The following is a 24,633-nucleotide window of genomic DNA, read 5'->3' as shown; positions in this document are numbered from 1 at the left end:
CAGAGTGCTGCTGTTGGGAACATGGACACTGATGCTAATCTGCTGGGCTCTAGTCACGTCAAAGGCTCTAATAAGCTACGCAGGCTTGGGCAAATTACTGAACCTCTCTGCGCCCCTCTTTCCTCCTCTATAAAACAGACATAGTAAACAGGACTTATCTCACAAGTCTGTTGTGAGGGTTACACGTGAAGCATTTGAACAACACCTGGCACAGAGTACACGCTGCAAGACAGTGCGTTGTTGTTGTTGTGGCAGCTGCTTTTCCACTTCACTGCTGCTTAAGCATCCTTAGTAGGACACATCGTGGTTGTGTTACACCGTCTAGCATGGATGTAACGTTATTCACTTAACGATTTCTCTGCCACTGGATATCAATAGCTTGCTATTTTTATTATTATAAAGAATGCTACATGAGACAAGTGCTCGGGCCTGGTGCACTGGGAAGACCCAGAGGAATGGTGGAGAGGGAGGTGGGAGGGGGGATCGGGATGGGGAATACATGTAACTCCATGGCTGATTCATGTCAATGTATGACAAAACCCACTGAAATGTTGTGAAGTAATTAGCCTCCAACTAATAAAAATAAATGAAAAGAAAAAAAAAAAGAATGCTACAATTTTAAAAATCTGAACCTTATATGGCTAGTGACATGCACTGCCAAACAGCCTTCCTGAAAGGATGTGCTGACCCCCAATCCTGCTTCTGTGCTGGAATGTCAGTTTCACCACACTCCTGCCAGCACTGTTAACTGTTGTTTGTCACTGCCGATTCTTTAGGTGAAAACCAGTACCTCATCTTTGTTTTCATTTCAAATTCCTGTTTTGATGTAGTCTTAATTAGCATACACATAATTCTATACTCTGTTTTCATTCACCTACTCAATCTCATAAGCACTTCTCCGTGGTACACAGCTTTCTTAAGTATGTGTTTAACACCTGCCTAAGGTTCCATCAGATGAATGGACCTTGGATCACTTGTCATTCACTGACCTGTGTATTTTAAGACCCAATTTTTCACCTGAAGATGGCTTATGTGAAGAAAGCTAACAGGCTTATTCCCTGTTAGCTACCTAAAACACATCTTAGATAGTTTCATCAGGGCCAATTCTCAGCAGCAGGAGCACGGGTGACGGGCTTGTCTGGGTGCTAGCAGAGCAGTGGCACCTTAAAACCAGCATCGCGAGTGTGCCACTCTGACCCAGCGGAGCAGTCTGAGGACGGGGCCTGCCCCACCACGCTCACCTCTGGCCCCAGCACCAGCTATCGAGAGGTCTATTTTTAATACCCCCTCACCAAATTTATATTTAAGCTTACTGCACTCTTATCAAACACAAAGCAACTAAAAACTGAAAGGCTGTGAAATGTCCAGATCAACAGTGCTGAGAGGCACGATGGCAAAGCACATACTAACAATCGAGAGGTTCTGATTAGTAAATTCTATTTGCCAAATTTATAACAGAAATTAAATTAATTTTATGTTTTTCTATGCTTTTCCTTCAGAGCGCAAAGATTAAAACCACGAACCAATCATTAAATCATCTCACTTTTTAGGTCAAAAGATATATATACACACAACTGATCTGGGATCACTGAAAATGGCTCCTTAGGAGAAAAGGCGAGTTTACCTCAAGGGTAACATGAATGTAACCAGCAGTTTCCAGTTACTCCCACCACTCTGCACCTACCACACAGCTCTGGAGGGAGGGCTCACCCCACTGAAGTCCCAGTTCCCTCCAACAATATGAACAGCTGCAGTCCTGCTGGGGGTCAGTGGCCCAGCAGCAGGCCTAGCAATGTAGAGGCCACGATTAATATCTGCTGGGAGGATCCAATTTGGTTTTAGAAAAATCCAATTCTGGTTTTATTTTTATGGGCCTTGACTCTAATTGTTGACTATGCATCCAACTTCAGTTTCCTTTTAAAACATTTTAAAAATATTATAGTACTTTTCACAAGTTCAAAAACAGACATGCTTATTTAAACACATCCTGCCGTTATTTTTCTTTATCAGGCTCTCGTCTGTGGTTCTGGGTAAAGAGCTGCAGTGTGGCCAAGGCTGGTCGTGAGAGCTCTTGAGAGGCCATCTGGGGACAACTTACCAATGCTGACTGAGTCTTCCCAGTCTTCCAGCACTTCTGTGACAATGAGCACATAGACATACGTTCTATGCTTCCTCTCCTGGTTCTGAAGGGCAAAAAGAGAGGGACAGAGAGTTTTTCCTTAGAGAGCTGAGATTACATAAATGAAACAGACTCTACTGCATATGTCCAGAGAGCTCAGATCCAAGGACTCCTTTTACTTTTGCCGTCCGACAATCAGATATGGAATAGCGCCAGCTGGCCTACTTAAAACATGCCACACTTGAATCAGAGGGTGAGCTCTTTGGCTGGGCTTCCAAAGCCAAGGCTTTACCCTGGTTTTTCCTTCTTCTTCCCTAAAGAGCAACTTCTCAAAAATACTGAGAAAAGGATTGGGGACCTCTCGAGATAAAGATATGAAGCACATTTAACTAGCTAGCACAGCAGAAAAATAAGAGACTGTGATGGGCGGAGGGCCCATTCACGCAAGCAAGCGGATTATCTCACATGGCCCCTCCTCCTATCAGCCCTGCTCATCTTTATCCCCTGATTTCCGACTTTCTCCAAATCCCTACTCCAGTGTAAGTGCTTGTCAGTCTCTTCTGCAGCTGCGCATCTCCTATTTCTCCTGTCTCCTCCTCACTTATCCACCCCTTCTCACATCTTGGGAGGAGAGGAAGAGAGGTAGAGATGGGGAAAACAATTCTTACAAATAATTCTAGCTGTACGGGAGAGATTAATGGGATTTTAAAAAAGAAAGCACAGTATTCTCTCCTGGTGCTGCACTGTTTTGAAAACTTGGCGAAACAAAGATGGCATCTTTCCCAGGTGAAGACTGTAATGGGGACTTCTGTGGTGGTCCAGTGGTTAAGACTCTGAATTCCCAGTGCAGGGGGTACAGGCCTGATCCCTGATCAGGGAACTAAGATCCCACATGGCCAAAAAAAAAAAAAAAAGGGACAGCAATGGACAGTGTTTATGTACCCGCTAACCCCACCCCAATTTCATGTTGAAATCCTAACCCTCAAGGTAATGGTATCAGAAAGTGGGGACAGAGGGAGGTGACTGGGTTATGACAGATGACCCTCATGAATGGAATCAGTGTTCTTATAAAAGAGACCCTAGAGATGTTTGGTCCCTTCTCTGCCATGCAAAAACATAGAGAAACAGCTTTCTATGAATCAGGAAGGGAGTCCTCACCAGACACTGAACCTGCTCCCACCTTTATCTTGGACTTCCTAGGAATCAATTTCTATTGTTTATAAACAACCCAATTTCTGGTATCTCTGTCACAGAAGTCTGAACGGTCTAAGGCCAAGATATATGTGGTTATTAATATAATACCAATTGCACCAAAGATTTTAACAGACTTACCTCAAAAACTCCAACTAATCTTCCCAAAGTCCCTTTTACTCCAGCCTGAAAAAGAAAAAAGAAAAATTTGTGCATTGACATTGCTTGCAGTGCTGATCTCATTCTGAATCTTCTAGAGTAATCTGTAAAACAGAAGTAAATTGTACAACAGAAGTAAAAAGCAAGAGGACACAGCTCAGGTGGACTCCAGGTCTGTGGGAGTCCTAACAGTGTGTTCTCTGGTAACAGACTGGAAAGAGCAGGGTATGCTCTGGGGAGAAAGCCCTCCTCTCCTCTCCAGGTCTCTCACCACTGCACAACTGGCCAAACAGAGCACAACGATCAAGGCCACAGCCATACCAAAGATAGTCTGAGGTGGGAAGGACTTTGGTCATTTACCCATTCATTCACCAATATAAACGGAATGCCTAATCTGAGCCAAACAGTGCTGCAGATGCCAGAGGTACAGTGATGAATAGGCTAGAACTCAAGCTGCATGAGAATAAGACCCTTATCTGACTTGTTCTTGGCTGTCTGTAGACTGTACGTCCAGAAAAGAGCTCAGCGCCCAGCAGGACCACAGCAGAGAGGTGAGTCAACAAAACACAGTCCTGGTAATTCTGCTAAATCACCAGTTCTATGACAGGAATGCACAATGCATGTGATAGAGAATGATGGGGAGAGGGCAACTTTACACAGTGATCAGGCTTCTATAGTAAATACAATGTTTATCCCATCAGTCTTTTGGTATTTTTATTTTAAGATCTGTGTCTTTCTGATGCATTATAGGTGAACTTTTCGATATATTCCAATTTACTAATTTACTTTTCAACCATATCCTGGATAAAGTTATCCATTTCTAGTCCATTTTTTATTTGATTTTTTTCATATTTATGTACATCTACCTGTTTCCATTATGGATACCTTTGTTTCCATGATTTTTTTTTGTTCTTTTAAAATAGAAGTTATTGCTTTATTTTTTTGAGCATCCTGAACATATTTAAGTTCTTTATCAAGTCATGCTACAACATTCATTTCATCTGAAGTTAATAAATAATTCACATTCCAACTGGTGAAGGGCTTATTTGTGATGTTGCTGTCAGAGGTTCTCCAGAGTGACAGTGTAGGGCTCCAACTCCAAGGGAATACAGGGAGCACTGCAGAGACAGCCCCACCCTTCACCGTGTGCTGGGGCTGTGTCCTCTCCCTGGCTGGGCCCATACCTGGCTAAGTCTCAGCTCCCGGTGGCCTGGTCAGGTCAGGCACCTGACCTCCCCTTTACTCCAAGGGCGTCAACCACCAGCCAACCAAGGCCATGCAGGCTGCAACTTTCCCCTGCTCTTCTGCAATTCTGCTCTGTTTCTGATCTATAGAGGCATCCACTTTGCTTCTGGGTCAGGCTATGTCTTTTTAGTTTTTGGAAATGCATGGGGGATGCAGGAACTTGTTTTTTACTACAATTGCCATGTTATTCTGTACATTAAAAAAAAATAAGGCAAACATACTTTCTAAAGACAGCAGGTGCTCAGTATATTTGTACAGAATGAACAAAAATTTTGAATACGTTCTCCAAAAGTTCTTTGGAGATATTAAATAATAGAAACAACAGAAGCCAATTCAACGGCCTAGATTCCTGGGTGAGCTATATTTTTAAATTAATTTTTGCTAATTATCTATCAACGAATTATTTTCCTTTCTCTTGCCAACATGCTTGTTTCTTTCTCCATTATTTCCCCATGTGGCTTTTGGTCTACTTGAATGCAAATGTGTACATTTTCTTATTTAAACTGCTTTTCTACATTTTCAGAAATAATTGCACTCCACAGCCAGCTAAGACTAGCTAGGCTGGACTGCATGAATTAACCAGTGAAGCTGCCTGGATAAGTGGGACGAACGGGTAGGCCATGCTCATCTGGAAAGCCAGCGGTGGTCTTTGGTCCGAGGCCACCTGAACGCACTCAGATCAGCTCCTGAGAGGAGTCACCTGTCACCTGCCACAGGCCTCCCTTGACAGGGCCCAGGAGCAGAGCTGCCAGGCCACATGGGAGGCAGGCCCAACGCAGGCTGGGAGAGGGGGCAGCTCAAGCTAGAGGTTCACAGAACATCACGCACATTTCTCTTCTGCAAAGTGGAAAAGAGGTCTCTTCAGCAGTCACTGTTCAATTACTTATTCTTCTTAACGAAAACAAAGTACAGAAAAGGGAATACTCTCCAAATTTTGAGGGCATAAATCATCTTAATATTATGACAATACATATAATTTATTTAAAACTTTTAATTATAGTAATTTCTGCATTCAACACCAACATGTTTCTATGATTTACTCTGTGTTAGAGGCAGTTAGGAAAAAATATAAAAGCTTTTTTTTTTTCTTAATGAAACAGATGCATTTTTATAGTCTAATGCAAATCAAATAATGCTGTCATCTGTACAATGAAATTCAGTGGCATATATTTTCACTTCTAATTAGTCTAATTAACTACTTCAAATCAACAATAGTTCTATTTGTTCCTTAAATGTTTCTTTCAAGTTTTATTCTGATACTCAGGAGATCTACTTGGGGGAATTCTATCTAAGGTGATTCAACCTTATCTACAGTATTATCTACATTAAAAGCAAAGAAATGTTCCTATATCAGTTTTTAAAATCTGGCTTTAGCAGTTTTCTCAAGAGGAGGCTCTTCTTTTCTAAGAATAGGATTTTGGTTCTTTAAAACCACAGTGCTAGGAAAAGGAAGATTCCTCAGAGGCAAAGGTTCTTCGAGACAGCATTTACTGTCACCATTTTACTTTTTCAACAACCTTCCACAGTCCCACTTTCATATCCTAGCTCTCTCAAATGCTGCCACAAGCAACTGGACAGAGATATTTTTATCTTTCACATGATTCTTGCACGCAGGTCAGGATAGGTGTCAGGATCACATCTGACAGATATTTGGCTCAGACATTTGGGGCTAAGACTTGATTCAGGGTATATGTAAGCTTGGTCCAGTCACAGTGCTGGTATAGCCTGTTCTTCTCATAATCATATGAAAGCAGTTACTATTTCAATCAGTACTGTCAAAAGCCCCTAATCCAGAGAAGTCTTTATTTAAAAGTCCATCTTAGCCAGTAATAAGAATTTCAAATAAAGGAACCTCTGTCCTTCATTATTCAACCACATGCAGGTGAGTGGTCTCTCGAACTTCAAAGTATACAATATCAATTCTAACACTTTTGAGGTCTAGTTAACATAAATTAATTGAGCAACTGTCTACTTTTTAAGAAGGAAAAAAATGCAAATATATTTTTTCCTTTGGCAGTGTGTTACTGGGATTGGAAGTACTTACTGGAAAGGGCTGGAATGACAAGGGACACTCCAGTGTCTTGTCCTTCCCTCAGTCTGCAGGGGGTGTACTTGAGGCCTAGGCAGAGGGACGGATCTATTGGGCCTCTGAAGTGTACATTCTGCATGTGCACACTCAGTCGTGACTGACTCTTTGTGATCCCCTGGACTGCAGCCCTCCAGGTTTCTCTGTCCATGGGAATCTCCAGGCAAGAATACTGGAGTGGGTTGCCATTTCCTCCTCCAGGGGATTTTCCCAACCCAGGGATCAAACTGGCATCTTTTATGTCTCCTGCGTTGCAGGTGGATTCTTTACCACAGAGCCATTGGGAAGTTCCCCTTGATGGGCCTTTGAACCTCCCCTAAAATGGTGGCCCATCACAAAGATCCCTGGCTTTGTGCTTAGTTTGGATGGGCATAAAGTGTACCATCACCTTCTGAAACGAACTTTTCACACTCAGGTGGACACTGTGGCAAACAGATGGCTATCTAGCCCACAAGCATTCTCCCTTCCTCCCTGCTGCCAGTAAGACCCAGACTCTGTTCAGGTGAGAACTCTGGCACACCTGAACCACAAAGGGAGGTCTGCCGCCCTCTGCAGTGACAGGTTCAGGGGTACTGTGTGCGACCCAGTTCCGCGTCAACGGTTCCTGAGAGGAATGTTTCTCAGAGGCGTCTCGGAAAGATTCCCCATCATGATAAGAAGAGCTGTACAAAAAGAAACCCTATACCTCCCTGCTTGTCAGGGGGGGGATCTGAAACTTGGAGCTGCAACTGTCATCTTGTGATTCTAAGGGAAAAGGGCTAGAAAATACATGAGAAGTGAACCAAAGTCCTGATCCCCCAGCTTCTGGAGCAACAGGGTAATGGCCAACCCCTAGACCTCTTACGTCAGGAAAATAACTGTTGCTCTTAAAGCCACTTTTAGTCAGGTGTGCTGGAACCTGCATCCGAAAGCTTTCTGCTACTCTCCTTGATTTCAAAGTCAGTTCTCTGAGGAAAACTGTGTATTTCCAAAGAAAACTTCTGAACTCTCAGGGAGCTGTAGTATAAAATCTTTCTCTATCAAAAGCAATAAGCCCAGGCCTAAAAGGAGTTCAGGGCAACAACTCTAATGCAAATGTCTGCATGAGGAAACCTATGAAAAAAATATATGGTCTTCAATACATATAACTTTCTGGTATCCACCAGACTTAGCAAGTACAGAAGAAAAGAAATACAGTGAAGACAGATGAAGTAGATGAGAAGCCAGTATAAGTCCAGTGATATTTCAACCCATTTTTTAATTTTGCTTTTTAAATGAAATACTTCAAATATCAAAAAAGTAAAGAAAATAATGAAACAAACATTCAGGTAGTTGTACCTTTATTCTTCTACATAAATTTCAAAAACCAGTTTCTCAGAGCTTTTGAAAAATTCTTGGGGGATATTTATTTTTATTTTTGGATTAATTTGAGAAAAGCACATCTTTACAATATTTAGTTTCTTCATTCAAGAATAGACTATCTCTATCCATTTATTCATGTCTTTTAAAATCCTTTAATGAAGATTTATTATTTTTACTGTAAAGATCCTGTACTCTGTTAGCAAGGTATTTCAGTTTTAGTACAGTTCTGTTGCTATCGTGAATAATACATATCTTTACAAGTTACATATTTTCCAGTTGATTACCACTTGTTTAAAGAAACACTGCTGGTTTCTGCATATTGATCTTTGGTCTTGAAACTTTTTTGGGGGGGTTCTACCTGTTTATTACTACCAACCCATCTACCTCCAGCCCCCTCACACATGTGTACTCAGTCATGTGACCCTATGGACTGCAGCTCGCCAGGCTTTTCTGTCCAAGGAATTTTCCAGGCAAAAATATTGGAATGGGTTGCCATTTCCTTCTCCTCTCTTGAAACTTTTAAAAATGCTTTTATTAGTTCTACTAGTTTCTGTTGTGTTTCTTTGGTTTTTCATAATTAATGATCAGACCATCTGCAAATAATGGTAATTTGCTTCTTCCTTTTGACTCTTTATTTTTGTCTTACTGCAGTGGCTAGGACCACAGTTCAATAATAAATGGCAGCATGATAGCAATCATAATTGTCTTATTCCTGTCTGCCATTGGGGATGCTTTGAAAACTTCAAAAATATGTTTGCTGGAGGTTTTATTACTCTATCAAGTTAAGGAAATTCCTTTTATGTTTGCTTACAGCTTTTAAGATGAAAGGGTACTGGATTTTAATAAACAATTTTTCTTTATTGACTGGTATGGTGATTTTATCTATTTTAATCTCAATGAAATAAATTACATAAACATATTTCCCAAGCTTGAACTATCCTTGTACTCTTGGGATAACCAAGTTGTGTGATACTTTCACAAAGCATTAGATTCTATCTGCAGTTATTTCACTTAGAATTTTCGCATCCATGTTCATAGGTGAGAATTGACTCTTCTTTCTAAGTATCAAGATCAGGAGTCCAGTTCCAGTTCAGTCACTCAGTCGTGTCCGACTCTTTGCAACCCATGAACCGCAGCACGCCAGGCCTCCCTGTCCATCACCAACTTCCAGAGTCCACCCAAACCCATGTCCATTGAGTCGGTGATGCCATCCAACCATCTCATCCTCTGTCGTCCCCTTCTCCTCTCGCCTTCAGTATCAGTTTCCTGCCAGCATCATGGTCTTTTCTAATGAGTCAGCTCTTCACATCAGGTGGCCAAAGTACTGGAGTTTCAGCTTCAAAATCAGTCCTTCCAATAAACACCCAGGGCTGATCTCCTTTAGGATGGACTGATTGGATCTCCTTGCAGTCCAAGGGACTCTCTCAAGAGTCTTCTCCAACACCACAGTTCAAAAGCATCATTCTTCGGCGCTCAGCTTTCTTTATAGTCTAACTCTCACATCCATACATGACTACTGGAAAAACCATAGCCTTGACTAGACAGACCTTTGTTGACCAAGTAATGTCTCTGCTTTTTAATATGCTGTCTAGGTTGGTCTTAACTTTCCTCAGGCCATAGCAAACTACGGCCCACAGGCCAAATCTGTCCTACCACTGGTTTCTGTAAATTAAGTTTTACTGGCACATAGCCATGCTAATTCATTTAAGTAGTGTCTATGAGAGTGTTCACATTGTAACAGCAGAGTCATATTTGTGAGAGAGACCATATGGCTTTTATAACTGAAGTAGGTATTATCTGGCCCTTTATAGAAAAAGTGTGCTGTCTGCTGAAATAAGATTATACTGACCTTACAAGAGGTGTGTAGTTATCCTTTCTCTAGAACAGTTCAAGGTAAGAATGTATATTTTTAGAAATTTCGGTAAAATCCATCTAGTCTAATCTTGGGATCTTTCTATTGGAGACAGGGGGTGATTACCGTTTAATTTCTATAAGTATTAATGATCTACATATAGGTTTTCTAATTTTTCTTAAGTAAATTTGAGCTGTTTTCCCTAGAAAATTATTAAGGTTTTAAAATTTTTTTATTTGCAGCTTTTCATGGCATTCTCTTAATTTAAAAGTCTCTGTTACATCTGTGGTTATTTTCTTTTTTATTCCTTATATATTTGTTGCCTTCTCTCTTGTATCCTTTATGGGTTCAGAGAGAGGTTTGTCTATTTTATTAGATAAGTAAAAATGACCCACTTTTGGTTCTGTTGATCATTTTTCTTTTCCCCTACTAATTTCTGCCCTTTTCCTTGTTATTTTCATCTTTTTACTTTGAGAGTACCCAGGGTTGTTGTTTTTCTGCTAGTTTCTTTAACTGACTGCTTAGCTTATTTAATGTCTATTTTGTTTTTTAATAAAATCACCTAGGGTTCAAAGTGAATGAGTTGCATCCTGTAAGTAATGATAGGAAATACTTTCATAACTGTTTAGCTCTATTTGCTTACTAGTTTTGAACTGTGATTTGTGCTTTAACTCAAGGATTATTTAGGACATTTTTTCCCCCTGTTTCCAAATGTTTCTGTTAAGCTGGTTCTGTTGTTGATTTCTAATTTTACTGCACTGTATCACAGTATATACAGTCTGTATTATTGATGTTGTGGGATTTTCAATACTTTTTTTTAATGGTTTAACATAAGGTTTTTTGGTTTTTTTTTTTAAATAATTCTTTCATGTGTGCTTAAAAACTTACATAATCTTTGTTGGATACAAGGTTATTCCTCAATATATGGCATTTGATCAACCTTGTTAACTATGTTACTCAATCCTTTTTTTGGTCGCTTTTTCTATCAGTTTCTAAAGATTAAAGTCTTCAATATGGCTATAGATTTGTCAGCTTTTCCTCATAACTGTCAATTCTGCTTTATACAGATGAAGAGTTTGCCAGGTGCACACAAGTTCATGATCGCTATCTTGTCTTGATAAATTGTTCCTTTGATAATTAAAGGTTCCTCTTCTCCCTATAATGTTTTTCACCTAAACTTTATTTTGTCTGATATTACAATTACTACCCCAGTTTTCTTTTGGTTAGTATTTGCCTAATATACCTTTCTCCAGCCCTTCATTCTTAGTCATTCAGTATCACTATGTTTGAAAACAACATATGGCAAGTTTTATTTTCTTTTTAATTGAAGTATGTGTCTATTAACGTGTCTATTAAGTTACATTTATTGTGATTTATGGAGAAGGAAATGGCAACCCACTCCAGTACTCTTGCCTGGAGAGTCCCATGGATGGAGGAGCCTGGTAGGCTATAGTCCAGGGGCTCTGGAAGAGTCGGACACAACTCAGTGACTTCACTTTCACTTTCATGCACTGGAGACAGAAATGGCAACCCACTCCAGTGTTCTTGCCTGGAGAGTCCCAGGGACAGAGGAGCCTGGTGGGCTGCTATCTATGGGGTTGCACAGGGCTGGACATGACTGAAGAGACTTAGCAGTAGCAGCATTGTGATTTAACCTGGAAATTTAGCTTTAATACTGAGCCACATGCGGTCTCTCGGAGATGAGTTCAAATCTTTAAATTTACTTCCTATGTAGTAATGCAGAATCTTTAAATTTACTTCCTCTGCATTAGGCAGTGTGCATTTGTTAAGTTCACTGAATTAAGAGGAAGCTGTTAAATGGCACTTTAGTCAGGTAAGTCAGACCTGTCCAGGTCCGGTGGCTGTTAGTAGTTTAAGTCAGACCTGTCCAGGTCCGGTGGCTGTTAGTAGTTTAAGTCAGACCTGTCCAGGTCCGGCAGCTGTTAGTAGTTTAAAGACTGCGGAGTCTCAAGCGGCAAGGGTTGCATTTAGTATTTGCTGAAGCCGCTGTGAATTGTATTGGAGTCAACGGTACATACTTCCTAATGGCTAAAAATCCTTTCCTGGAATGTGGAGCTGGATGGGAAAGCAAATACAACTGTTTTGGAAGAGTCATCTGGAATTAATTCATTTAGCAGAAGGCAACTGGCTCCTATCCCAGTAATTCAGTCTCCATTAAGGTTCCAACACAGACCTGCTCAAATACAGTGCTATGTTCTCTAACTTGGCAGATTCTAATCTCTACATCAAACCACTGAATTAACTATTCATCAATGAGTAGAATTCAATTATGTGTGACAATGTAGACATATAAATTGAGTAAGAAGATATATTTTTTAAATTCCAATTTTTAAAAACAGTGGTTGAAGGATAATTCAGGAGTTGCTATTAGCAGTAAAAGAGCTAACCTTTACATCAGGCTCTCTCCTAGTAAGCCTAAAAAAATAAATAATAAAATATCAATTCCTTGATTAAAAAGTGATTCGATTAAAAAGTGATTCTTTAAAAAAGCTGCTAGTCACTGTTTATAATAGCCAGGACATGGAAGCAACCTAGATGCCCATCAACAGACGAATGGATGAGGAAGCTGTGGTACATATACACCATGGAATATTACTCAGCCATTAAAAAGAATTCATTTGAGTCAGTTCTAATGAGATGGATGAAACTGGAACCCATTATACAGAACGAAGTAAGCCAGAAAGATAAAGACCATTACAGTATACTAACACATATACATGGAATTTAGAAAGATGGTAACGATAACCCTATATGCAAAACAGAAAAAGAGACTCAGATGTATAGAACAGACTTGTGGACTCTGGGAGAAGGCGAGGGTGGGATGTTTCAAGAGAACAGCATCGAAACATGTATATTATCTAGGGTGAAACAGATCACCAGCCCAGGTTGGGTGCATGAGACAAGTGCTCAGGCCTGGTGCACTGGGAAGACCCAGAGGGATCGGGTGGAGAGGGAGGTGGGAGGGGGGACCGGGATGGGGAATACATGTAAATCCATGGCTAATTCATTTCAATGTATGACAAAAACCACTGCAATGATGTAAAGTAATTAGCCTCCAACTAATAAAAATAAATGGAAAAAAAAATCCAATAAAAAAAAATAAATAAAAATAAAAAAGCTGCTAGTGTTTAATATAAATTATAAATAAACCCACTTTTTACCAAAAGGGTTCACCAAATAGGAGATATTTCTGAGTTCCAGCAAAAAGGAGAAAAGTTTTCAAGTGTTTACATGGGGGGAATATTTTTGTGATACTAGACTTTTCCTCTGTAATACCCAACACCTAAGTTGAGAGTCTTGAGGAAAAGGATTATTCAAGCAGTCTAATAATTTCTTAACAATTCATGTGTGAAGAAAAAAATTTTTTTCAAACATGTAATCACTCTTGTACTTTTCTTCTAAATAATTACCCATTGGTTGCCTACAGTCTTCATTATAACTCACCACCAAAGGTAAAAGACTGAACTGAAACATTTGGTAGGTGTTATAGTAACAAATGATACTTTCATTTTTTGAAAGTCCAAGTTTGCTCTCTTGGTCTTTGCAAGGGCAAAGGTAGACAAGAAACCAGGTCTCAAAGCATGCTCTGGAGCATTGTCACTGGCCAATAAGTAATCAGTCAACCAATAACACATGAGAAAAAAGGACACAAGAAAGAATACATTTACGGTGGGGTGGGGAGAGAAAGGGAAAATATTACTGTGATTAATGAAAGCAATAAAAATTACTGGTCTTAAATGGAAATATTGTTGATATGACTGTTATCAATATAACAAATGATAATTTTTTGTATTTTAAAGAACAGTATCTTATCAATAATGATAATCTATACATAAAGTTACAAACTGAAACAAATGAGAATTGGGCAGTAAGTGGATACACATTTTAGACTGGGGTGTGTGTGTGCTGAGCAGACTGTTTTGTTTGGTTGGAAAAATAAGTATCTGTTCAAATGTGTTTAAAAGTAAAGGAGACTTCTAGTTTCTGGTCCAGCATATATAAGGAGCCTAGAAGGTCCCATGCTGTCATAACAACAAATAAAAAACTGAACAAACGCTTCTTAGGTTTATTAGAAAAGTGAAGCCACAGGGCAAGTCACTGCCCTCAAATTAGAGAGACAGATCAGAGAATCTCAACTTACCGGAGCAGAAACCACCAAGGGAAGGGAGTGAAGGTAGGGTGGAAGAAACCTGAACTGTAACTGATGAAACATTGAAGGTTCAAGGACAAGCCTAAAATCTTCTGGGGTGGTGGCGGTGGCGGGTGGGGGCAGGGAGGAGGTGGGGGGGCGATCACATATTTGTGGTTTTAAATCCAGGAGCTCTACCCAGTTTTCATAGTGAATACTGGAAAAAAATTCCCTCCTGCTTCTGGAGAGAAGAAAAATAGCCAATTTTAAATACCCCATAACAACAACAACAACAAAATACTCCATAACATTCTGTTCTTCTTAACAAAGACTGTCTTCTGAAGAAACTATTTTATGTAACCTATTGGGGTTTTATCAGAGTCTATCCAACCTGGGAGAAGTGAAATATTCAATGCCAGTTCCTTCATCCATCCTGTCTCATCTTAAGAGGGAGCCGGGGGCAAGGAGCTGGAACTACTGAGAAGCACTTGTGAAGCTCACAGCCCGGGCACACAGGCTCCCTCAAAGACAGGCCTGATCACAGGGCTGCAGAATGCACATCTCACATATGCTACTGAAGGCCCATTACTACAGTTCCCAGGATCCAATCATGCTCAGCTTTCAACAAAAAATTAATCTTACTAAAAGGAAAAAACATTTTGAAGACACATAAAAGCATTAGAAGCAGACTCAGATATGGTAAGGATGCTAAATTATCAGGCCATGAAAAAACAACCATGATTAATACGCCAAAGATTCTAATGGAAAAAGTAAGAAACAATGGGTAACACAAGCAGAGAGGCAGAAATTCTAAGAATGAATAAAAAAGTAATGCTCTAGATCAAACACACTGTCAATAGAAAGGAAGAATATCACTGATGGGCTCATTAGCAGACTAGACATGGCTGAGAAAAGAAACCTTGAACTTGAGGATACCTCAATAGAAACTTTCAAAACTGAAATGCAAAGAGAAAAAATACTGGGGAAAAAAGCACCCAGAACAGAAAGAATATCCAAGAACTGTGGGACAACTATAAAGCATGTAACACTTCAAATGGGAATACCAGAAGAAGAAAGATAAAGGAACAAAAGCAATATCTGAAAGCAATAAGGACTGAGAATTTCCCGAAATTAATGTCAGACACAAAACCAGAGAACTAGAAAACTGAAACAAGTATACAAAAAGCTATACCTAGCTGGACATATTATATACAAACTGTAGAAAATCAAAGGAGAAAAAGTCTCAAAAGAAGCCAAAGGAGAATGAGAAACAGCTTACCTATAGAGGAACAAAATTAAGAACTACTTCAACTTTTCAAAAACCATGCAAATGACGAGAGAGGAGTGGAATATTTAACATGTTGAAAGGGAAAAATACCATCAACCTAGGTATGATATTCTTTAAAGTGAAGGTGAAATAAAGGGTTTCCCAAACAAACCAAAGTTGAATTTGTTGCCAATAGGCCTGCCTTGAAAGAAATGTTAAAAGGAGTTCTTTGGCAAGAAGGAAAATGACAGAGATCAGAAACTCTGACCTACATAAAGAAAGGAAGAATATTAGAGATAGAAGAAGCAAAATAAAACCTTTATTTTTCTTACTCAATTGAGCTAACGGATTGTTAAAAATAGTAACAGCAACACTGTACTCACCTCTGTATGCACATGCAAAAGGGTGAGAGAGATGGGTGACAGCAATGACAGGACGGGGAAGGAGGCGCGTGCCCAACATGAACAGGGGTACAGTGTTATTTCAAAGTGGACTTGGGTGAAACAGATCACCAGCCCAGGTTGGGTGCATGAGACAAGTGCTCGGGCCTGGTGCACTGGGAAGACCCAGAGGGATCGGGGGGAGAGGGAGGTGGGAGGGGGGACTGGGATGGGGAATACATGTAAATCCATGGCTAATTCATTTCAATGTATGACAAAAACTACTGTAATGATGTAAAGTAATTAGCCTCCAACTAATAAAAATAAATGGAAAAAAACAAAAACAAAACAAAGTGGACTTGGGGGACTTCCCTGGTGGTCCAGGGGTTAAGAATCCGCCTTCTAATGCAGGGGACACGGGGTCTGATCCCTGGTCAGGGAACTAAGATCCCACCTGTTGCAGAGCAACTAGGCCCACATGCCACCACTGGAGAGCCCATGTGCTGCAGCTCCCGAGCGCATGAGTGCTACAGGCCACGGTCTGCAAAAAGAGAAGTCCGCGCACCCCAACAGAGACCCAGCAAGCCAAATTAAACAAAGAAAGAAGAGAAAGTGGACTGGGATTAGTGGTATATTGCAAGCTCTAGGGCAATCACTAAGGAAGAAGCATAACTGTTATGTTAGGAAAGAAGAGAAAATGGAACAATTCATTATTATTAAGTACTCAACTGGAACCAGAAAAGGCAGAAAAAGAGTGGACAACAAAGATATAAACAAAGAGAATAAGGGCAACAAATAGAAAACAGTATCAAACATAGCAGCTGTTAATTCAAGTATATCAATAATCACTTTAAACATCAATGCCCTAAATATAGCAATTAAAAGACTAGCTATCAGGGCAGACCAAAAAACAGTATGCTGTCTCCAAGAAACTCACTTTAAATATAAACACACATACAGATTAAAAGTAAACAGATGGTGCTCCCTTCGACAGCACATACACTAAAATTGGAACGATACAGAGAAGATTAGCATGACCCCTGTGCAAGGATGACACGCAAATTCGTGAAGCGTTCCGTATTTTTAAATCCACGAACCTATGGACACCTGATCTTCGACAAAGGAGGCAAGAATATACAATGGAAAAAAGACAACCTCTTTAACAAGTTGTGCTGGGAAAACTGGTCAACCACTTGTAAAAGAATGAAACTAGAACACTTTCTAACACCATACACAAAAATAAACTCAAAATGGATTAAAGTCTAAATGTAAGACCAGAAACTGTAAAACTCCTAGAGGAGAACATAGGCAAAACACTCTCCAACATAGATCACAGCAGGATCCTCTATGACCCACCTCCCAGAATATTGGAAATAAAAGCAAAAACAAACAAATGGGACCTAATTAAACTTAAATGCTTTTGCACAACAAAGGAAACTATAAGCAAGGTGAAAAGACAGCCCTCAGACTGGGAGAATAGCAAACGAAGCAACAGACAAAGGATTAATCTCAAAAATATACAAGCAACTCCTGCAGCTCAATTCCAGAAAAAGAAATGACCCAATCAAAAAATGGACCAAAGAACTAAACAGACATTTCTCCAAAGAAGACATACAGATGGCTAACAAACACATGAAAAGATGCTCAACATCACTCATTATCAGAGAAATGCAAATCAAAACCACAATGAGGTACCATTACACACCAGTCAGAATGGCTGCTATCCAAAAGTCTACAAGCAATAAATGCTGGAGAGGGTGTGGAGAAAAGGGAACCCTCTTACACTGTTGGTGGGAATGCAAACTAGTACAGCCGCTATGGAGAACAGTGTGGAGATTTCTTTAAAAACTGGAACTAAAACTGCCATATGACCCAGCAATCCCACTTCTGGGCATACACACCAAGGAAACCAGATCTGAAAGAGACACGTGCACGCCAATGTTCATTGCAGCACTGTTTATAATAGCCAGGACGTGGAAGCAACCTAGATGCCCATCAGCAGACGAATGGATAAGGAAGCTGTGGTACATATACACCATGGAATATCACTCAGCCCTTAAAAAGAATTCATTTGAAAATAGCCCCAAATCCTGGCAGTAAACCCTGTTGTGACATTTCTTAAAGAGAAATATGCACTCCTAGCAAGCTCTGTCTCCAGACGCAACCCAGCCTTCTGCTTGTCACAATTCCACACTAAATTTCTATATTAAATTAGATCAAGGGCTTTCAGACTTTAACAGCTATGGAACAGTTCTTTGATGCCTTAAATTTTTTAAAGGCATCAATTAATGTCTTAAACAAAATAAAGGCAGATTTGTTAAAAAAAAAAAAAAAAAAGAATTCATTTGAATCAGTTCTAATGAGATGGATGAAACTGGAGCCCATTTTACAGAGTGAAGTAAGCCAGAAAGATAAAGACCATTACAGTATACTAACACATATATATGGAATTTAGAAAGATGGTAACGATAATCCTATATGCAAAACAGAAAAAGAGACACAGATGTACAGAACAGACTTTTGGACTCTGTGGGAGAAGGCAAGGGTGGGATGTTTCGAGAGAACAGCATCAAAACATGTATATTATCTAGGGTGAAACAGATCACCAGCCCAGGTTGGATGCATGAGACAAGTGCTCAGGCCTGGTGCACTGGGAAGACCCAGAGGGATTGGGTAGAGAGGGAGGTGGGAGGGGGGATCAGGATGGGGAACACATGTAAATCCATGGCTGATTCATGTCAATGTATGACAAAAACCACTACAATATTGTAATTAGCCTCCAACTAATAAAAATAAATGGAAAAAAAATTAAAAAATAAAAGTAAACAGATGAGGAAAGACCATATACTATGCTAACATAAATCAAAAGAAAATATAAGTAGCTACACTAATTTCAGAGACAGCAAACTTCAGAGCAAGGAAAATTATTTACGTAATGATAAAAGGGTCAATTCTTCAAGAAGAGGGCAGAATGATCCTTAAAGTACATGCATCTAACAATAAAGCATCAAAATATGCAAGGCAGAAACTGACAGTACTGCAAGAAGTAGATGAATCCATTATTACTGTTGGCAGACTTCAATACTCCTCTTACAGAAATGGACAGATCAGCAGGCAGAGGGGCAACCAGATAAAATTGATACTTACAGACCACTTAATCCAATAATTGCCGAATACACTCTTCTAAATTTAACACAATACATTACCAAGATAGACAACATTATGGGCCATAATTGGCATCTTAACAAATTAAGAAGTATGTAAATTATACAATGTATGCTTTCAGATCACAACAGGATTATATGAGAAATCAGTAACAGGAAAGACTGTTGGAAAATAAAAAATACTTGGAGATTAAACAATACAATTCTAAGTAACACACCGGACAAAGAAGAAATCACGAGGAAATTTTTAAAAACTCTGAATTAAATGAACATAAACATACAACTTAAAAAAATTTGTGGGATGCAACGAGTAGTGTATAAAGGGTACTTTATAGCACTGAATGTGTGTATTAGATCTACAACCAATAATCTAAGCTTTCACTTTAGGAATTAGAAAGTGAAGTTGCTCAGTCGTGTCCAACTCTTTGTCAACCCATGGACTATAGCCTACCAGGCTCCTCCATCCATGGGATTCTCCAGGCAAGGATACTGGAGTGGGTTGCCATTTCCTTCTCCTGGGGATCTTCCCAACCCAGGGATCGAACCCGGGTCTCTCACATTGTGGGCAGAAGCTTCACCCTCTGAGCCACCAGGGAAGCTTTCACTTTAGGAACTAGAAAATGAAGAGCAAATAAAATCCAAAGAAAGCAAAAGAAAATAAGCAACAAAATTAGGGCAGAATTTTAAAACAGAAGATTTTAAAACATTTAAAATCAATGCATTTTAAAACAGAAGATCAATGGAGAAAAAAACAACAAAACTAAAAGCTCATTCTTTGGAAAGAGCAATACAATCAACAAGTTTGTAACAGGGGTAACCAAGGAAAAAGAAGACAAATTACTAATATCAAAAATTAAACTGAGGACATCACTACAAATCCCATGGACATCAAAAGGATAATAAAGGAATAAATCAAGAAATACTATATCCACAATTCAATAACCTACATGAAATAGACCAATTTGCTGAAAGACACAATCTGCCAAAACTCACACAACAGACAACCTACCTAGGCCTATAAGAGAAACTGAATAATTAATAACCTTTCAACACAGAAAGCATCAGGCCCAGATGGATACACTGATGAATTCTACCAAACATTTAAGAAGGAAATCATATCAATTCTCTTCCAGAGGATAGAAGCAGAGAAAATACTTCCAAACGCGTTCTATGAAGCCATCACTACCCTAGTAACAAAACCAAAGAACTTACAAGAAAAGAAAACTTATAGGCAATATCTCTCATGAACACAGGTGTAATAAAAATCCTCTAAATATTAGAAAGTGATATCTAACAATGTATTCTTTTTAAAAAGTACATACCACAAACAAGTGGGATTTACCCCATGTATGCAGGGCTTGTTCCATATAAAAATCAATTAATGCAATCCACCACATCAACGGGCTAAAGGAAGAAAAATCACATAAATTTATCAACAGATGCAGAAAAACCACATGGAAAAGTTCACCTATTTATGATTAAAAAATCTCTCAGTAAATGAACTTGACAAAACTTGATAAAGACATCTTAAAAAAAATCTACACTTAATACCAAAATGAACGGTGAGAAACTAAACGTCTTCCCACTAAGATCAGCAACAAGGCAAGAAGGCTCCCTCCCACCATCCCTCTTCAACATTTTATTGGAAGTACTGGAATAAAGTCCAGAATAATGAAAAATTAGAATCAAACTAAATGCTCACATGTATTATATACTGTCTTTCAGTAATTACTCACATGTATATATATTACCACACAAAAAAAGTCCACAATATAATGAGCTAATGAAATGGGTAAACTTCAATATTATTTTTAAAAAGATAAACACATATTTATAGATGCATAATCATGTATGAAAATTATTAAAATGTTAACAAAGGCTATCTTTAGGTGATGGAAATATAGAAAACTTTTTGTTGCTTTGTACTGGTTATTTGTTAAGATTTCAATAACAGAGATAAGTTATGTGACAAAGCAAGTACGGTGCTACTGGTCAGACAGTCAGTCAGTTCAGTTGCTCCATTGTGTCCGACTCTTTGCAACCCCATGGACTGCAGCACACGAGGCTTCCCTGTCCATCAACAACTCTGGAAGCCTACTCAAACTCATCCCATTGGTGATGCCATCCAACAACCTCATCCTCTGTCGTCCCCTTCTATTCCCACCTTCAATCTTTTCCAGCATCAGGTCTTTTCCAATGAGTCGGTTCTTCGCATCATGTGGCCAAAGTACTGCAGTTTCAGCTTCAGCATCAGTCCTTCCAATGACTTCAGGAGTGATTTCCTTTAGGATTGACTGGATGGATCTCCACGCAGTCCAAGGGACTCTCAAGAATCTTCCCAACACCACAGTTCAAAAGCATCAATTCTTTGGCGCTCAGCTTTCTTTACGGTCCAACTCTCATATCCATACATGACTACTTGAAAAACCATAGCTTTGACTATGGTTTTTGTTGGCACTTTGTTCAAAGTAATGTCTCTGCTTTTTAATATGCTGTCCAGGGTTGTCATAGATTTTCTTCCAAGGAGCAAGCGTCTTTTAATTTCATGGCTGCAGTCACCAACAGTGATTTTGGAGTCCCCAAAAATAAAGTCTGTCACTGTTTCCACTGTTTCCCCATTTATTTGCCATGAAGTGAAGGGACCGGATGCCATGATCTTAGTTTTCTGAATGCTGAATTTTAAGCCAACTTTTTCACTCTCCTCTTTCACTTTCATCAAGAGGTTCTTTATCTTTAGTTCCTCTTCACTTTCTGCCATAAGGGTGGTATCATCTGCGTATCTGAGGTTATTGATATTTCTCTTGGCAATCTTGATTGCAGCTTGTGCTTCATTCAGCCTGGCATTTCTCATGATGTACTCTGCATATAAGTTAAATAAGCAGGGTGACAATATACAGCCTTGATGTACTCCTTTCCTGATTTGGAACCAGTCTGTTGTTCCATGTCCAGTTCTAACTATTGCTTCTTGACCTGCATACAGGTTTCTCAAGAGACAGGTCAGGTGGTCTGGTATTCCCATCTCTAAGAATTTTCCAGAGTTTGTTGTGATCCACACAGTCAAAGGCTCTAGCTTAGTCAATAAAGCGAAAATAGATGTTTTTTTTGAAACTCTTTTGCTTTTTCGATGATCCAGCGGATGTTGGCAGTTTGACCTCTGGTTCCTCTGCCTTTTCTAAATCCAGCTTGAACATCTGAAAGTTCATGGTTCATGTACTATTGAAGTCTGGCTTGGAGAATTTTGAGCATTACTTTGCTAGCGTGTGAGATGACTGCAATTGTGCAGTAGTTGCAGCATTCTTCGGCATGGCCCTTCTTTGGGACTGGAATGAAAACTGACCTTTTCCAGTCCTGTGGTCACTGCTCAGTTATCCAGATTTGCTGGCATATTGAGTGCAGCACTTTCACAGCATCGTCTTTTAGGAGTTGAAATAGTTCAGCTGCAATTCCATCACCTCCACTAGCTTTGTTCATAATGATGCTTCCAAAGGCCCATTTGACTTCACATTCTAGTATGTCTGGCTCTAGGTGAGTGATCACACCATCGTGGCTATCTGGGTCATGAAGATCTTTTTTGTATAGTCCTTCTGTGTATTCTTGCCACCTCTTCTTAGTATCTTCTGCTTCTGTCAGGTCCATACCATTTCTGTCCTTTATTGTGCTCATCTTTGCATGGAATGTTCCCTTGGTAGCTCTGATTTTCTTGAAGAGATCTCTAGTCTTTCCAATTCTGTTGTTTTCCTCAATGTTTCTCTGCATTGAGGAAGGCTTTCTTATCTCTCCTTGCTAATCTTTGTAACTCTGCATTCAAATGGGTATATCTTTTCTTTTCTCCCTTGCCTTTAGCTTCTCTTCTTTTCATAGCCATTTATAAGGCCTCCTCAGACAACCATTTTGCCTTTCTGCATTTCTTTTTCTTGGGGATGGTCTTGATCACTGCCTCCCATACAATGTCACAAACCTCTGTCCATAGTTCTTCAAGCACTCTGTCTATCAGATATAATCCCTTGAATCTACTTGCCACTTCCACTGTATAATCGTAAGGGATTTGATTTAGGTCATACCTGAATGGTCTAGTGGTTTTCCCTACTTTCTTCAATGTAAGTCTGAATTTGGCAATAACGAGTTCATGATCTGAGTCACAGTCAGCTCCCAGTCATGTTTTTGCTGACTGTATAGAGCTTCTCCATCTTTGGCTGCAAAGAAAATAATCAATCTGATTTTAGTATTGACCATCTGGTGATGTCCATGTGTAGAGTCTTCTCTTGTGTTGTTGGAAGAGGGCGCTTGCTATGACCAGTGTGTTCTCTTGGCAAAATCTGTTAGCCTTTGACCTGCTTCGTCTTGTACTCCAAAGCCAAATTTGCCTGCTACTCCAGGTGTTTCTTGACTTCCTACTTTTGCATCCCAGTCCCCTATAATGAAGAGGACATCTTTTTTGGATGTTAGTTCTATAAGTTCTTATAGGTCTTCATAGAACCGTTCAGCTTCTTCAGCATTAGTGGTTGGGGCATAGACTTGGATGACTTGAGATACTGAATGGTTTGCCTTGGAAACGAACAGAGATCATTCTGTCATTTTTGAGATTGTATCCAAGTAGCATCTTGTAGTGAGTATATCAGTTCAGTTCAGTCACTCAGTCGTGTCCGACTCTTTGCAACCCCAATGGACCGCAGTACGCCAGGCCTCCCTGTCCATCACCAACACCCAGAGTTTACTCAAACTCATGTCCATTGAGTCAGTGATGCCATCCAACCATCTCATCCTCTGTCATCCCCTTTTCCTCTCGCCTTCAATCTTTCCCAGCATCAGGGTCTTTTCAAATGAGTCAGTTCTTCGCATCAGGTGGCCAAAGTATTGGAATTTCAGCCTCAACATTAGTCCTTCCAATGAACACTCAGAACTGATCTCCTTTAGGATGGACTGGTTGGATCTCCATGCAGTCCAGGGACTCTCAAGAATCTTCTGCAACACCAGAGTTCAAAAGCATCAATTCTTCAGCGCTCAGCTTTCTTTATAGTCCAACTCTCACATCTATACATGACCACTGGAAAAACCATAGCCTTGACTAGACAGATCTTTGGCATAGTCAATAAAGCAGAAATAGATGTTTTTCTGGAACTCTCTTGCTTTTTCGATGATCCAGCGGATGTTGGCAATTTGATCTCTGGTTCCTCTGCCTTTTCTAAAACCAGCCTGAACATCTGGAAGTTCACGGTTCACGTATTGCTGAAGCCTGGCTTGGAGAATTTTGAGAATTACTTTACTAGTGTGTGAGATGAGTGCAATTGTGCGGTAGGTTGAGTATTCTTTGGCACTGCCTTTCTTTGGGATTGGAATATGGATGCTTACAATAAAATTCTTTCTGTGGCAATACGTTGTAATAATATAGTGGAGGGACTTCCCTGGTGGTCCAGAGGATAAGAATTTGCCTAATGCAGGGGACACACGCTTGATCCCTAGTCTGGGAAGGGCCATATGCCTTGGGGCCACTAAGCCCATAAGCCACAGCCTTTGAGCCCAAGATCCACAAGAAGAACCCCATAATAAGAAGCCTGAGAACCTTAATGAAAGTTCACGTGCAGCAATGAATACCCAGCATAGCCACAAATAAATAAATAAAATGTAAAAGTAATAAGTAAAACTGAAAAATAAAACATCCCCCTTTCTGCTTTGATCTGA

General features: G+C 39.7%; 1 protein-coding gene and 1 non-coding gene across 2 annotated transcripts in view; one reads left to right on the top strand and one right to left on the bottom strand.

The window, feature by feature from the left end:
* The window catches only part of NUDT3 (nudix hydrolase 3), a 114,471-nt gene that overhangs the window by 10,561 nt on the left and 79,277 nt on the right, over nucleotides 1–24,633 (bottom strand). The window contains exons 3-4 of the mRNA XM_020888706.2: nucleotides 3,452–3,496; nucleotides 2,099–2,183 (exon numbers count right to left, since the gene is read on the bottom strand). Coding sequence (XP_020744365.1) covers nucleotides 2,099–2,183; nucleotides 3,452–3,496 — 130 coding nt within the window. The remainder of the gene's footprint in view (nucleotides 1–2,098; nucleotides 2,184–3,451; nucleotides 3,497–24,633) is intronic.
* Nucleotides 16,769–16,875, top strand: LOC139031638 (U6 spliceosomal RNA). The gene has a single exon (XR_011484144.1). It is a non-coding gene; the product is annotated as a U6 spliceosomal RNA (small nuclear RNA).

The sequence above is a fragment of the Odocoileus virginianus genome, chromosome 27, assembly GCF_023699985.2.
Source record: "Odocoileus virginianus isolate 20LAN1187 ecotype Illinois chromosome 27, Ovbor_1.2, whole genome shotgun sequence".
Lineage (NCBI taxonomy): Eukaryota > Metazoa > Chordata > Mammalia > Artiodactyla > Cervidae > Odocoileus > Odocoileus virginianus.
The sequence above is the reverse complement of the archived record's forward strand: the minus strand, read 5'-3'. Positions and strand labels throughout refer to the sequence as shown.